The sequence below is a fragment of the Primulina huaijiensis genome, chromosome 2, assembly GCF_012295235.1.
Source record: "Primulina huaijiensis isolate GDHJ02 chromosome 2, ASM1229523v2, whole genome shotgun sequence".
NCBI classification, from domain to species: Eukaryota; Viridiplantae; Streptophyta; class Magnoliopsida; order Lamiales; family Gesneriaceae; genus Primulina; species Primulina huaijiensis.
In genome coordinates, this window is record NC_133307.1 from 25,039,340 (window position 1) to 25,054,858 (window position 15,519).

At 36.0% G+C, this 15,519-nt stretch overlaps 4 protein-coding genes across 7 annotated transcripts; 1 reads left to right on the forward strand and 3 right to left on the reverse strand.

Annotated features, from left to right (window-relative positions):
• The first annotated feature begins 650 nt into the window (after positions 1–650).
• On the forward strand, positions 651–4,946 carry LOC140970902 (ultraviolet-B receptor UVR8-like). The gene is made up of 11 exons (XM_073432877.1): positions 651–881; positions 970–1,114; positions 1,218–1,328; positions 1,435–1,495; positions 1,717–1,835; positions 2,193–2,278; positions 2,414–2,615; positions 3,156–3,209; positions 3,296–3,406; positions 3,859–3,915; positions 4,536–4,946. The coding sequence occupies exons 1-11, from the start codon at positions 853–855 to the stop codon at positions 4,743–4,745; spliced, it is 1,185 nt and encodes a 394-aa protein (XP_073288978.1). The 5' UTR covers positions 651–852; the 3' UTR covers positions 4,746–4,946.
• Positions 4,947–5,030: 84 nt separating this feature from the next.
• Positions 5,031–6,414, reverse strand: LOC140970903 (membrane protein PM19L-like). 3 transcript variants are annotated; one of them, XM_073432878.1, is made up of 4 exons: positions 6,017–6,414; positions 5,776–5,944; positions 5,550–5,597; positions 5,031–5,474 (listed from the first exon to the last, which is right to left on the reverse strand). In XM_073432878.1, the coding sequence occupies exons 1-4, from the start codon at positions 6,331–6,333 to the stop codon at positions 5,118–5,120; spliced, it is 891 nt and encodes a 296-aa protein (XP_073288979.1). In that variant the 5' UTR covers positions 6,334–6,414; the 3' UTR covers positions 5,031–5,117. The 3 variants fall into 3 exon arrangements, 2 of the variants coding, with proteins under 2 accessions (XP_073288979.1, XP_073288980.1); XM_073432879.1 differs by having other exon boundaries at positions 5,776–6,414; XR_012174210.1 differs by lacking the exon at positions 5,550–5,597 and having other exon boundaries at positions 5,776–6,414.
• Positions 6,415–6,657: 243 nt separating this feature from the next.
• On the reverse strand, positions 6,658–8,775 carry LOC140960557 (uncharacterized). The gene is made up of 5 exons (XM_073418865.1): positions 8,494–8,775; positions 8,345–8,389; positions 7,965–8,246; positions 7,355–7,883; positions 6,658–7,050 (listed from the first exon to the last, which is right to left on the reverse strand). Exons 1-4 carry the CDS (start codon positions 8,714–8,716, stop codon positions 7,693–7,695), a joined length of 741 nt encoding a protein of 246 aa, XP_073274966.1. The 5' UTR covers positions 8,717–8,775; the 3' UTR covers positions 6,658–7,050; positions 7,355–7,692.
• Positions 8,776–12,353: 3,578 nt separating this feature from the next.
• LOC140970904 (probable NAD(P)H dehydrogenase (quinone) FQR1-like 2) lies at positions 12,354–15,248 on the reverse strand. 2 transcript variants are annotated; one of them, XM_073432880.1, is made up of 2 exons: positions 14,525–15,248; positions 12,354–12,890 (listed from the first exon to the last, which is right to left on the reverse strand). In XM_073432880.1, exons 1-2 carry the CDS (start codon positions 15,070–15,072, stop codon positions 12,653–12,655), a joined length of 786 nt encoding a protein of 261 aa, XP_073288981.1. In that variant the 5' UTR covers positions 15,073–15,248; the 3' UTR covers positions 12,354–12,652. The 2 variants fall into 2 exon arrangements, with proteins under 2 accessions (XP_073288981.1, XP_073288982.1); XM_073432881.1 differs by having other exon boundaries at positions 12,354–12,881; positions 14,525–15,239.
• Positions 15,249–15,519: the final 271 nt, after the last annotated feature.

Sequence of the window (15,519 nt, forward strand, 5' to 3'; positions counted from 1 at the left end):
CTTAATTGAGTCATTAATGAAAAAATATTGTTTTTTTGCTAAGAGTATTACTTTTTACTGTGAATATAAGTAGTAACTGATTCGTGAGACCATATCACAAGAGACCTACTATTAAAAAATTAAGATTTTTTTATAACAAAATTTAAGATATTTTAACTTATTGATAATTGTGTTTAAAATAATATTTTTTGAAAACTTTCAAAACATTTGCTATACAAAATTCAACTTGTGAAAATCCATAAAATAAATATTTTTCTGTTTAGTATAAAAATCTCACCAAGTCAAAGTCCCATATTTTCTTTCTATATTACCTTATTTATTACTCATTATATTGCAAAAAATTTCAATAGAATTTTTTAAAATAAAGCTATTAGATATTATTATTATTTAAAAACTATAACTTACCTTTTATGTTTTTCGAGAATATTAATGAATAAAGATGCATGATTCAATTATGTATACGAAATATATCTCTATATTATATTTCATACGAATAAATCATAATATAAATATATTAACTTGATGGGTTTTTTCCCCTAAAAAATTAAGATTTTTTTAAATACAGTAATTAGGTTTAAAATTTGAAATTAAATATTTATGTTTCAATTATATTTGATATAATAATAAAATTGATAGAAACTCCTAAAATATATTTGGAATTTGTTTCTGGAAGTATCTTCCATTCCATTGAAAGATGGTTTCCGAGTCGGATACGCACTTCAATTCAACTTGAAAGACCTGTTGAAACCTACCCAAAATTTGTAGCTGCGCAGCCACAGCCTTCATCGAAAGCCACATTCTTTGAGAACTTGTTGTAGTATAAGCTGCCGGTGCAGTGGCATCCCACTAATTATGGCCTCCAAAACTGTTGTTATTGCATGGTCTTTCCCATTACCTCATCAAATTACAGTCTACCCTACATGCTCTTTATCAATTTTCACTCTTATCTAGGTTTCAATGGTTTTTTAGGGGTTCTGGAGAAGATGGGCAGTTGGGAATTGGAAACAGTGAGGAGAAAGAATGGGTTTGTGCCATTTCTGCTCTGAGTTCTTGCAACGTTTGCTCTGTAGTGGCCGGCAGCCGTAACTCGCTTGCTATATGTGATGACGGAAAGGTTCTAATTTTGAACTCCTTTATCTTTGTTTTACTGTATTTGATGATATGTCTATACTGTGTTTGATGGTGTGCTTGTTTGCTTGATGCTTGTGATGATTTAGTTATTTACATGGGGCTGGAATCAAAGGGGAACACTGGGCCATCCACAGGAAACCAAAAATGAGAATGTTCCCAGCCAAGTTAAGGCACTTGCCAATGTCAAAATTATTCAGGTGTTTCATGGTTTCTTTTCTTTGACTTATTTATTTATTTGTTTTTTTGACAATGGTGTAGGCTTTGGCATTCTTTTAAAGTAAAGTGTTCTGGTTTTGATCATAGGCGGCTATTGGTGGCTGGCATTGCTTGGCCGTTGATGAACAAGGTCGAGCTTATGCATGGGGTACGGCTACTTGTTTTGCTCAGTACCTTTTTTTTAATGTGTTTACATTTTACAGAGGCCAAGTGAGAGTGGAAAATGTTGAAGTTTCTGCTTTCAAAGTTATTTGTGTTTGATAAGTGGAAATTTTGATCTCGTGCTTGGATAGTTTCGTGATTCAAATGTGGACTAAAAAGTAGAGTTAGCTCCTTTTATTTCTGAAGGGTGAACCTTCTTCGGTGCAGGTGGGAATGAGTATGGACAGTGTGGTGAAGAACCTGAACGGAAAGAAGACATGGGCAAACCTGTCAGAAGAGATATAATCATTCCACAGCGATGTGTGCCAAGACTTTCTGTTCGTCAGGTGGTTAAACTTCCGTATCTCAGTTTTAAGCATGGAAAATAATCATTTTAATACTTCATTCCCCTCGGATGATTGGGTTAATTAATATCAAAAAAATTGTAGCAGTGAACTTGTACTGAATGAAACATTTTCGATATCAAGCATAGCTAATAATTATTCTTCTAGATGATCTATGATTAACATCGACATTTATTCATGTTTGCAAACGCCAAAGACTTAGAAATTTTTTTATCAACCCAAGAAGCAGCATTTGACTGTTTTTGCCATGTGTTTGATTTTCTAATGTATATGCAATACGCATGCGCCAAGCCACTAGTCAGATTCACCAGTGACAGTCCTAACTTTCTCACTTCACAGGTAGCTGCTGGTGGAACTCATTCTGTTGTTCTTACCCGAGAAGGACATGTATGGACATGGGGTCAACCATGGCCGCCTGGAGACATGTATGTTTGGTTTACTGAAGTCTGTGATAAATATATATTTTTTTTTTCCGATTTTTTCATATCTGTTACTGGCATTCATTGGATTGAGTAGCTTAGTTAGTTTCTTACACTTGTTTAATGTCAATAAATCTACAGAAAGCAAATTTCGACCCCAGTTCGAGTGCAAGGTCTTGATAGTGTTAGGTTAATTGCAGTAGGTGCATTTCACAATTTAGCTCTTCTTGACGATGGAACTTTGATGGCTTGGGGCAATAATGAGTATGGTCAGCTTGGAACTGGTGATACCCAGCCAAGATCACAACCTATTCCTGTCCAGGGCCTCTCTGATCTTACTTTGGTTTGTGTTACCACCCTCTATATATTCTCTGTTGGCCATTAGTTTCCTTTTTCCATTGCATAGAATCTTGTGAGCATTTTATTTTTGCCACCAGTCAGTGATTGTTTCATTATATCAACTTCAACTAACTGCTGTGGTTGATTTTTATAGTAATGATAATTTCTGATGATACATGACCTTTGATAATTGTTTTGTGTGAATCTTTAGGCCGTTGCTAGAAAAGTGTGATGTTTCATTTGGAAGAGGCTAAATTTCTACTATAAAAGAGATGGTAATGGGGGATTTATAAAAAGCTAAGAATCTGATGCTTTTGTGATTAGGAAGTTTAAGTGAATATCTTCTGAACAAAACACAGTGAATAGAGATGGAATTTTGAAGGTTATACGTTATGAAATTACTGATATGATATGGCAATAACAATTTGGAGTACTATGGAAAAGAGTATAGTCTAGAACTTACCGTCATAATAAATTTTGAGAAAAGAGCATCTTTGATTTTACTTATGGTTGGACTTAAGCGATTCTCTGCTTTGTTGTCCAGGTTGATATTGCTGCTGGAGGATGGCATTCTACCGCGTTGACTGATGATGGAGAGGTATATATTATGTCTCTTCATTCAGCTAAAAATTTGTGCATTTGAACACATGTCGGTGCTTCTACCTAGTTCATGTTTTTCTTTAGGTGTATGGATGGGGCAGAGGGGAGCACGGAAGACTTGGATTTGGAGATGACAAGAGCAGCAAAATGGTTCCTCAAAGGGTTCAACTTTTAGTGGGCGAGGACATTGTTCAGGTTCTTACATGTATCAGCACCCTTTTGATTCTTATATTAAAAATTTGTAATGACGTAAATAAAAATGCAACAAACGAAATGCTCCTTCAGACTTCCATTCATTTCGTTGCTTTCATAAAAATTGAGTAACATCAGTTCAGAACCAACAGTTTTGTGTGACTGCATGTGTGTCATGGTACTAAAAACACCTTGACTCACATTCTTATAGTAGCATGAATTTGGGTATAGACTATAGACTAAGCCAAATTCTAGCTTTTGCTCTTTAAGACTGTGTTGACATATCTATGCTTGTACGAATTTAATATATCTGTTAATGGATTCTTTTCTTTTCTTCGTTTTGTGGTTTGTCCCTTTGAGTAATTAGGCAATTTTATGATGTGAACATCTTGTTTTGTTATTTATAGCATGCTTCTTTGGAAAACCAAATATAAAAACTTTTGTTTTTTTTGCAGGTTTCTTGTGGAGGTACTCACTCCGTTGCATTAACGAGGGATGGCTGCATGTATTCAGTAAGTGCTTTACACATCTTTTAATATTTTTTTTGCAAAAATGGACATACCATCAACCCACCAAGAGGTATATGCTCTTCAGAAAAATAAACGAGCAACATATGCATCTTTTTTATGCATCAAATGGACATACTATCAGCCCACCAAACGGTATATGCTCTTCAGAAAAATAAACAATCAATATATGCCCTTCAGGAATATAAAAAACAATGTTGATAGCCGCAAACAAAATAAAAATGTTTGGAACATCAACTCTTGTGTAATGTTATATATTTTCTACCACTGACCATTTGATATAGGTTTTATTTACATGGTCTTGAATAAAAATTGACGAACAAAATTCACCAAATCGATTCATTCGGTTGAAATCGGAAAGTTCTTTTTTTTCTGTTTTGGAACATCAGCTCCTGTGGTTATTACAAGGTATTTATTTAATGCATCTCTGTAACACTCAATAAATGCTTTGTTTTCTCTCTGCTGTACATTTTTCTAAGTGTTGAAACTCAATCAGGAACCCGAGATGGGCAAAACTTTCTATTTCCAGTTCACGTTTAACTTGAATCCAAGTGGTTTTCAAGGCAGTCATGCAAAACACATCTGACTTATCTTGATGCTTGCAGTTTGGACGAGGGGACCATGGACGTTTGGGATATGGACGAAAGGTGACAACAGGGAATCCAGCTGAAGTTCCCATAACAATTCCACCTCCTAAAGGCATCAGCGGCAGTGCAGCTGAAGGCCGGTGGTGTGCTAAACTAGTTGCTTGTGGTGGCCGTCATACTCTGGCGATAGCCGAATGGCACTCTTCTGAGGCGGATCACGTACTCTGAAGCGCTAAAAAGGTAATGGGTCTACGAGAAATGGCCTAGTTTGTTATTTTGTAGAAGAAAAGCTTGTATAAGAGATATCGGGTACTGTGAGATACCTTGGATATGCGTCTTGTACTCTTTCCATCTGCCATGTAACTCACTAACTCTAATATTTGTTTTACAAGATTTGTTTTCTTGGTGGAGAAAAAAATATCCTACTAATTCGCTTTTTGGTAAATTGCATGGAAACGCCTTAAGAATCGATCTAATTGCCATAAATACCATCGGAGGTTTGGGGTACTACAATGTCCCCTGAAATATTGTTCTAATTGCCATAAATACTTACGAGGTTTAAAGAACTGTTGCAAAATGTTACGGAAGATTTCTGTTCCGTCACCGATCTGTCACATCTGTATCACGAAGCTTTACTAGAATAAATAAATATTTTCTTCTTTGAAGCAACGAAACATCTCTAGTTATCAAAAATCTTGTAATTTTCCACTTCTTACGACTCAGAAATGCCAAGATTCTAATATTCACCGCATGATAATCACTTGTTCCGACTTGCACGAACGTTAACCTTGTTGAAACCTGAAAGATAGTGAACTTGGAAATTGTGGTACTATTTTTTGGGGTTCCCTTAACATTGGTAAGTCGCCCGTATCTGCTGTTAAACACGCCAGCATGTAGAAGAAGCAGGTAGACTGGTTGGCTGAGACCCGATATCACAACAAACGCTTCCAGTGTTTGCTGTGATTTGCAAGCTTAAAATCAAGAACCGGTGATGGATGCAATGGATATTCTATGTTAATTTAGACACCTTACCAAGCGTTTACCCTGTGTCCTCCCACTATGATTTGTTTGCAAAGCAGACTGTTTCAATTAGCAAAGAGCATATTGTATGTTTAGAACACAAACAAGCTTGGGGCAGGCATGATATGATGTAGGCACGAAGCAATTGTTATGCATAATATTTTAGACTATCTTTTGACAACATTCATAAACAGATTTTATATGGTGGAGATTGGATATTAATATATGTGATGCATACCCAAAAGCAAGAGCAGTGATCCCCCATGAGATAATAGTGGATGTTGCAGCACTTGCAAGTCCAACGTTGTTCCAGACACGAGCTTGCATGTATCCCTGAAACACCGAGTATAGCCCCGTCGTACCAGCGAGCAACGCAAATATCAACGTCGAAGGATTCCCACCCACGTCTGCACAATTAGCCCAGTTTGAGCTGCAGGGACTTTCGAGATATAAACTGGGAGGGAAGGTATAGTATTTACGGGGGTGATTCTGTTCTCCATCTATGTATTTGTCTAGAGACCAACCAACCAGCCCCACAACAATCAAATACACCACAAAATTCACTGTCAGCAGAGGCCCCATCAACCTTCTTCCGCCATTTCCGACCGCTATCGATCTTCAAATTAATCTCAACCCACGAATTCGTTCGTTCCTCTGGTTTTAATGGGACGAAACTTGGTGAAATTTGGGATGGGTTCGTGGTAATAATTGGAATGATGACGATCCACGTAGTTGTTTTCTTTTGTAAGAATTGAGCATCCAACGTGACTGAATCATATATAGTTATCACCATCATCTTCTACTTTTTTTTTCTCCTTTAAAAATCATCTTCTACTTTGCTCTTCTAGTAATAACATAATTAAATTTGAAAGCTAAATCATGCTTCTGGAATCCGATATTTGCATGTACGTCATTAATTTATAAAGAAATTTGTTTCTATTGGTTGGGTATTGACATAATAAAGAAAGGTGTGATATGTTTATTTATATGGAATTATTAAATAGTTTAAGATGTAATATTGATATGCAAAACAAAGAAGTTTTCACTCAAAATTAAATTTTGTTCTTGATGAAATATTTTCTTTTTAAACAAATCATGCATATCTCGATATCCAAAACAATGAAGTTTTAACTCTATGTTATTTTTATCAAAGATTTAATTGAGGTTCACATTTGTTAAAATATCTGCAGCATACATATATATTGTTAAAGAAATAAAGAAAAAAAGTGGTACAAAAACAAAAAGAAATAGTACATACCACAAACTATATATATATATATACTTCTTCTTTTTCCCAAAGTTTTCTATGGACAATTAATAAGTTGCCATATTCTAGCAAGCTTTAATGGGTGGTATTTTGTGTGGGTTTGCTTCTATTTGCTCTTCTTCTTTTTCTCGTAATTAAAGAGAGACAACCGCACATACTCGCTTTCTTTCTTGATTTACTTCTATCTTCTTCTCCTTCTTTTCTTTGGGTGAATTCATCATCCTCCCTCGGTTTTTGCACTTCAACCTGTGGGAAATATATAACAATTCATAGAATTAATTAGATTTTGAATTACTTAGGGGTTTTTTGGATGATGGGATATGATTGCAAATGAATCGATCGAGCTACCATATTTGAATTTATTTTTATGCTAGAATTTTAATTAATTATATTTATCCTATAACTTGCATGTTATCCCTGAATTTTAATATTTTAATTATTATCTTGTAAGGTAAATAATATTTTATTCGATTTCCAAAATAAAAGACAAGATTATCTGTGAAGTATGCATAAGGAAATCCAGAAATGTGACTGCTTATGAAACACGTACTTTGGCACATGCACGAGGGACCATTCTATGATTCAAAATCATAGGAGCTCCCCACACAATTATACAGCAGCACTGTGGGGATAGCTTGCAGATCAGAATAACCAGACCAGTTTTGTTACAATTTCACATAAATAATTAACTTTATTATAAATATATATATATATATATAATTAATTAGCCTCCATTTACTAAATCTTAGCACCATGGCCACCAAAATTCACGTACGTACGATATGAAATGTTTTGTGGTTGCCGACAAGAGAGGTAACATGGCAGTAAGCACCATCTACGATTTATTCCTACGCTTTCGATGATCAAGATTCTAGAATGTTGACAAATTTATTGACTCANCTTGTCTGATGTAAATATTTTCCCACTGGAAACAGACGAGTCTCCGCCCTCATTTTCACTCTTCTTTATCGATCTTTCTTCAATGGAAGGAGTGTGAATCGGACTCGGGCTTCTCGAACTAACATCAACCGGCGTGCTTTGCGTCCCGATGTCTCTAGTCGTTATTGTCTTCAATCTTTCTGAAACGGAAAAAAACACAATTTTTAGCAACGTATAATGCTCCTTAAAGTATGACAGATATATTACATCAAGAAATTAACCTTGGACAGTAATTTTCTTTTCGTGCTCATTTACAAAGGAGCTGGGGCGAGGTTGCTGCAAACTCATGGAAGGATATATCAATGGAGCAGACATGGTGATTCGGCTCGTTAAGCTACGAGACGACCTTCCACTCAATGTTTTTGCAGATAAACATTCCAATGGAACTGTTCCTGATAAAGGGTTGGAAATGTATTTCTCAGCTTCACTCCATTTGGAGTTGAGAGTGTATCCTTCATCTGGTGAAAGGTATCCCCGTGTGTAAATCGTTTTTGCCTGTAGTGCTGCAAAGAAAATAGACCAAGTCATTAAATTAAGTTTCTATGTATAAAAAAGGAAATCTTTTAAAATTTTCAAGAGTATTTTCTCGTTAAATTTTCACCTTTTAAGGCAGTGGTGAATGAATAAGTCGAAGGGTCAATTTCTTCTGCATAAAAGAGGGTAACAAATTTGTGAGGATTATCAAGAAAATTGGAATTTTTTTTAATCATTTAAAGACAATGCTGATTTCTTGTAGGAAATGCCACGGACCTCGTGCTGTGTATCCTGGAGAAGAGAGAGTGCTAGAAATGGTTACGTTTGATCTGAAAGATGTTACATCTTCTCTGAAACTTGCAAGATTTGATGCCGAAAATCTTCTCGAATTCACGTTTTCGCGGCTGATTCGATCCTTGAGGCCCCATTCTTTCAGGTCCAAATCGACCTCGTCATGTCGTCGTGAACCGTAAGGAGATTTTTCCATGGTTCTTGACATTAATGTAGATTTGTTCTTATCAAGAGTGAATGAGAGAATGAGGTACCCAATTTGATGTGTGTGTATATATATGAAGTCAAGTGATGCCACCAGAGCATGACAATATTTGCCGGGATGAAATCTTTTGTTGTATTTGATGTTCTAAATAATGCTACAATTTGCTCAAACAAGTTTCGTTTACATAAATTATTAAAAATTAAACGTACTAAACACCATGAATGAACAAAGTATAAATTAATCATTGATAAAATATTTTGTTCATCTATTTGTTAAAAAATCACAATATATTGTTTTAATCGTTTCTCGTGCTTGAGACATCGATTTCTTTTTTTTAAAATAGATGAATCAAATGTTTTATCAATGATTAAGTATATTTTGTTCATCCATGATGTTTAATGTGTTTATTTTTAATAATTTGTGTAAACAAGGTTTGTTTAACCAAAGTATAGCCCAGTTTGAACTTTGGAACACCAAATATAGCATAGTATTTTGTCTCATATTCACCCTGGTGAAAAGCCAAGATATGGCTCTAATCAAGAAACATACATAATTTAGACCACTTACCAATTAAAAGCTCGACTTGAATAGCTGAATGCTGAATAACCATTTCTAATTTAATGTATAACTAAAAATAGAACGTACATATATATAAAATAGATCACAATTTGAGCAATAAGAATCTAAAAAGTAGCACTGATTATATAATGAAACATAGATGACATATATTGTGTTGGATAAATGAAAAAGAGAAGAAGAGGAAGAGTAAGGAGTTGTAAAGGGAAGTGGGATGTCTCAAATGTGGCTTGTCCCACATTGAGTTAATAACCAAATAAAGTCTCCTTAATAAGCGCCAAGTTGAGACAAGGGTTTGGGCCCCAAGGGGTACCAGAAGTTTTTAGACGGGGGAAGACGCTAATAGGTTGTGTCTCGGTGAACTAAACAAACACGTACGCGCCCGCCCGACCAACTCGGCGCGGCGCGGCGCGGCGCGGCGCGGCGCGGCGAGGCGAGGCGAGGTGTGGTGTGGTGTGGTCTTTCGACCGTATTATTCTTTTTAGACAAAATTTATTTGAAAATAATTTTGTTGGCAGCACCTACACACGAAACCGAAACAAGAAACCAGCGTGCATTCACAGAAGATGCCGCGCATATGCGCGCCCAGAATCCGCGCATATGCGCGTGACTTGTTGTTTTCTTCGCACATGGGCAGAACAAGTCGCGCATATGCGCGCATAAGGACGCGCATATGCGCGAGCCTTTCTGGAATTCTGCGCAGCGCTGGTTTTGGAAAACATGCATGTCCCTTGGCTATCTTGGCACCTGTTCATGGCTGCTTTTGCACCAAACATTGTGTTACTTGACTAGAAATGTGTCTCTTCTACGCATCCGGTCTGGAGAAACGTGTCTCCTCAACGCAACCGATGATCAATTATAAATAATTCTCATCACTCATTTTCGAAAAATTGTTGGAGAATTCACTACACTTGTTCTTGCAATTTCGGCTCATAATCATACCATATTGTTGCATTTTTTCGTTTCGCACTTGAAAGCTTCTGCATATATTTTGTTCGCTGCGCTCGAGACTTTGTAGTGCTGCAAAGTTTTGACTTGAAGTCGTTGTATCTTGGGGACGATTGTTTGCGACGTATAGCACTTTGATACGGGCAATTTCGTCTTGCGGAAAAAGGTTTTTTCCTTGCCTCGACTTAACATTGTTGCTGCTGTTTTTCAGAAACGTGTATCATATAGATAACATATTGCACGTGAAGGGTTTTAAGTTTTCGAAAAATGAATACGGTATCTTGTCAGAATCCATATTTCACTAAATTGGAGCTAATGAGATATACGAGTCCATGACAATAAGGAGTCTCTCAAATAAATCTATATTTATGAGAAAGATCAATTCAATTCATGTTTATATTGAAAAATAATACTTTTAATGTAAAAAAATTCATAGACCTCGTCGGATTAGAAATCTTTCTTACAAAATTGACTCGTGAGAGGATATCATGATAGTGTTTGTGTTTGTTAATATCCAAGAATTTGAAGAAAAGGATTCGATAGGCCATCTTTCCGAATTCTTTCGTATGCCCCTAGTAAAAAAATAATAACAAATATAATCTGATTATAATATCATATAGTATAAACTCGTTAAATATTATATGTTTATTGTTAAATAGTGGCCGAGAAATTAACAACCAGATTCAAAAATATAAACAAGACCCTGATTTCTGGTGAATAACTTTTCAAAAAAAAAAAATTTAAACTTGACCAAGCAATTCAAAATTCATAAATCTAATCTTTCAATGAGTACTAACTTGTTTTTTGGGTACAGTGTCATATTCCATTTGGCGTGTACTCCTGAGAGGGGAATCGGATAAATCTAGGATAATTTTGCCTACGACAAAAAGATTTTTATAGGAATCATATTCCTTTTACGGTGAATACAATGTTAGCTTGTAGCTAAGAAAAAGTACCTGTACGAGGCCTGAAGGTATTCATTACAGAGCATTGCTTTTTTGTTGTTGCATTTTCTTGATTTTGGGAATGAAATTTAATGTTTGGTCCGAAGGGATATCAGAGTTTGATCTATTGGTGGACTAGATTTTCAAGTCCCCGTGCCAAATAATGAAACATTAGCATGAAAGGAAGCTCAATCTCATTGACCCTCTATTTTTTTGTGTTATTTGTAATATATTGACGTACAAAATAATAATAATAATAATACAGGTAATTTCATTGATATAATCATATAGTATAGTTTATATAGCATCACTTCGCTGAAAATTCTTTTATATACAGTATGACCATTATTTATACAGAATTCTGTATATATTAAATTAATAATTCAAAATGATATGATTGTCGTCCACGTGATCACTTTTTTGTCCTATTTTCAGCTCTTTTTGTTTGCAAATGTCACACCCGGGCTAGAGTGGGTTGCTTCAAATCGATATCTGGATGTGCGCTTAAAACTTTTCAAATTTCGCCAACCATCTCTAGATGGACAGTCAATTCATTTCTTTTAAAAAATAATAGCTTGAACAAGATAAACAATTAAAACAATTTATTGTTGGAAAATTTATTGTTGATTTTCCAATAAAAAGAAACAACCGGAACGTTTTGTCTAGAATTTATTGTATTTTTTTAAATACAATGTTTGATACATTTAATTTTTAATAATTCGTTCAAACGAAACTTATTGAAACAAAATATAAAAAGGTTTGAAACGATTGAGCAAAAGATTCCGTGTAGTATTCGAGATGACATGCATCTCGTCAATGGATAGTGCGATATTTGGACCCAAATATAACATTACGTTGCTAAAAGAAATGTAAATAATTTCATTCAAATATAAATATACCCAAGATTAAAACCAAGAATAAAACAAAGAAGCACCAGAGCATCATCTTGTGAACTAAAGAAGATGTGGTTAATGGCCATAAGTGACAAATTTGGAGATAAGTAGGCATATGTGTCTGATTATTTTCAATGGGTAGGTTTGATGGGGAAATGTTTAAACAAAATGAAAAAGTTAAGGTATGCATATGGATGGGAAAGGAAGGTCATTATCATCACCACCGCAACCTGGAATCCACGAACACCAAAATTTGCATCATAAAAAATGTAATACAAATAAAATGAAACTTATACTTAAAAGAAACAGAATACATGAATCCAAACCTTATTATCCTCCACTCAACCTAAAAAAAATAGACACATTTACAACTTTGAAATAAATCAGAACAGCAAATATGTAGAGGGAAACCAAAGTTGAAATCAAAGAAACAAGAAAATTGTGCAATATCCCCGGAGTGTAAGCAAGAGATTAACCTTCAACGCCTATTGCCAGTGGGGACATGCAAAGGAATGCCATATACTCAATAAACAAAGATCAAATCACTCTACAGGGCATATTCACCAAAAGACGTGCCGTTAACTCTGAGCAAGCCGCTTAACAAAATCAGCCATGTATTTGCCTTGATGTTCTGCAATGGCCAATTCTGTTTCACTTGGTTCCCTCGTGCCATCACCTGCATAGACTCCAGCACCATATGGAGTACCTCCTTTGATGGAATCCATTTTGAACATACCACCACCAAAAGTGTATCCAATGGGGATGAACAGCATCCCATGATGAGCTAATTGTGTAATTGCTGTCCACCTGCAGCAGCTTAATATGTGGACAGTGAAATTTATGTTCAAACAAGAAATGTCAAGTTTGAGTAACAGAATATACAAATACGACAATTGCTGAGGCAAGTTTTTTAATAGGAGGTTCAGAAGATATATTTCAAATAAATTACATTCAAGAGCCTTGCAAATTATTATACCTCATTAATTATAAAAATTTCTGATGCATGGTAATTCAGATGACAAAGGGTGATACTATATCAGGCGATGATAATTCAGAGTTATTGCAAACTGAATATAAAAAAACACTTGATTCTACAAATTGCAACAGCACCATGATATACGTGTATCTTATGTCCCAAAACAAAGTACCAATGAAAGGAAGTAAAGCACGACTTTTAAGTGCAGTGATCCTATGGTTTGGAATCAACACCCTATGAACTGATTTCATCATCTAGTTCTTTTGGTGCCTTGCTACGAAACTTATCCGTTCAATCAATATGAACCCTGCCTAGAAGGTAGCAGCAACAATCTCGATTAATCCACAGGTTTCTCTAAGAGGAGGCTCGAACTGCATAGAGGAAGGTGTAAAGGGCCTCAAGGAGGGAAACAAAAATGTGCTTTATCTTACCCAGATCCTACAAATTATATTATCTTGCTGTATAATGATACTTAATATCTTAAAATAATCAATAGACTAAGGTTACATTAGTAGTTTAAGACGTTTCGCTTCACCTAGATTACCAGATAGGGCAGCAAAAGAAATATGTGGCGTTTTTTTCACAGTACTCATCAACCCCTAGATCAGCCTCTCTTTCCCACACGCATGGAAATACAACCACACATACGAGCTTTCGCAGATAAGAGCAAATCAAAACTTTCCATACCATTCCTACCTATAAGATAAGTATCACCATTTTTCATACCATTCCATACCTATAAGATAAGTTTTTGCAAGAAACTTGTTTATTCCTTTGTCTAAATCTCATGAACATGGAGAGATTAAGAATATAGAATTTGACGACAAATAGACAACTTATTGTTAATATTAGGACTTGACCTAATTCCACTCAAACAACTAGCTCAAGGGGAGGGAAGAAGATTGTCCAAGTCTATATATACAACTCTCAACAACATAATCAAACTGATGTGAGATATATCTATCACTCTCTTATAACGTCCATGAATGAACAACTAAGTTTGAAGTTTACAAGACATTATGGAGTGGTCCAACACATAACGACGAGCTTGATCGAAACTTATATACCATGTTAAGATTAGGATTTGAGTCTAGCTCCTTCCCAAAATTAGCTCGGAAGAATTATCTAAGTCTATAAATACAACTCCAAGAACTTAATCAAACCGACTGGGGACATCTAACATTTATGAATTCACAGGATAAATTCAGTGAAATTCGTGGCCAAAGATTCTCGGCAAAGGCAATCACAAGAAACCATAACACAAAAAGGTAAAACACGCTAAGTTAACGCTAGAGTGCATATTTCAGTCATATTTTCAACATTTCCGAAGATCAACAATGAGGGGTGGACCAACAGTTGCTGAAAATGAATCAGATTTCTTTAAATATGAAATTGTCATCTACCAAATTCGTTCAGTGATTGTCACAGAACAAATACACGGATCCGTAGGAATATTCTATTGCAAGATGCTTACGCAGTAGTCTCCTGACCTCCACCTTGTGTTCCGGTGCTGACGAAGAAGCCAGCAGGCTTGCCAGCGAGCTTCTGCTCTCTCCACAACTGTCCCGTAGAATCAAAAAAAGCCTTCATTTGCGCACCCATGCACCCGTAGCTCGTGGGAAAGCCGAATAAGAACCCATCAGCTGCCGTCAATTCATCGGGAGACCCGATCACGTGGATCGAATCGTCTTTCGGCGGAGCCTGCATTTGACGAAGTACATCTTCGGGAAGCGTCTCGGGCACACGGTAGAGCACAGCATCTACCCCGGGAGTCATCTCAACCCCTCGTTTCATCCGCCGGGCAAGACCCTCCACGTGGCCATACATGGAGTAGAAAACTATGAAAAGCTTGAGATTCTGTGTGGGATTTGAAATGGTGGACGTTATGGATTCGTTGCTGAAGACATGGTTGGTGGCGGGAGGCGGCGTGGATTCCGGGAGGCTATCATCATCGGAGGAGGCGACGGTTGTGGATTTTGGAAGTTTTTTCTTGCTGGGAACACAGCCTCCACCCTTTCCCATGAATTATTCAGAGAATCAAAAAATATTGGTAAATGTGAGTGAAGATTGAGAGATGGTGGTGGCGAGAGAGAAGTGGATATGGTGTTCAGTCAGTGTTGGAAGCTTCGCTCAAGTGTGGCGGCTCAGCCAATTGGGGAACAGCCAATTGACTGGGAAAACGATGTCGTTTTTTTTATGCTTTATTATTTATTTTTAAGCAAAAAATTATAAAGAGAGAGCCGAGGTACCCGATCCCGGCTGCTAAAATAAAAAAATAAAATTTATTAAAGTAGGCCGGGGCCTCTGATTTTTCATTATTTCTACTTGGACCGGCCCAAATAAATAATGGTCTGAGACAAATCAATTAGTATATGTTTCACAAATAAGTTAAATTAACAATTTAATAATTATATTTTAAGATTTAATCATACTTTTGCATTATATAATGATTATAATAACCAAAAGTTT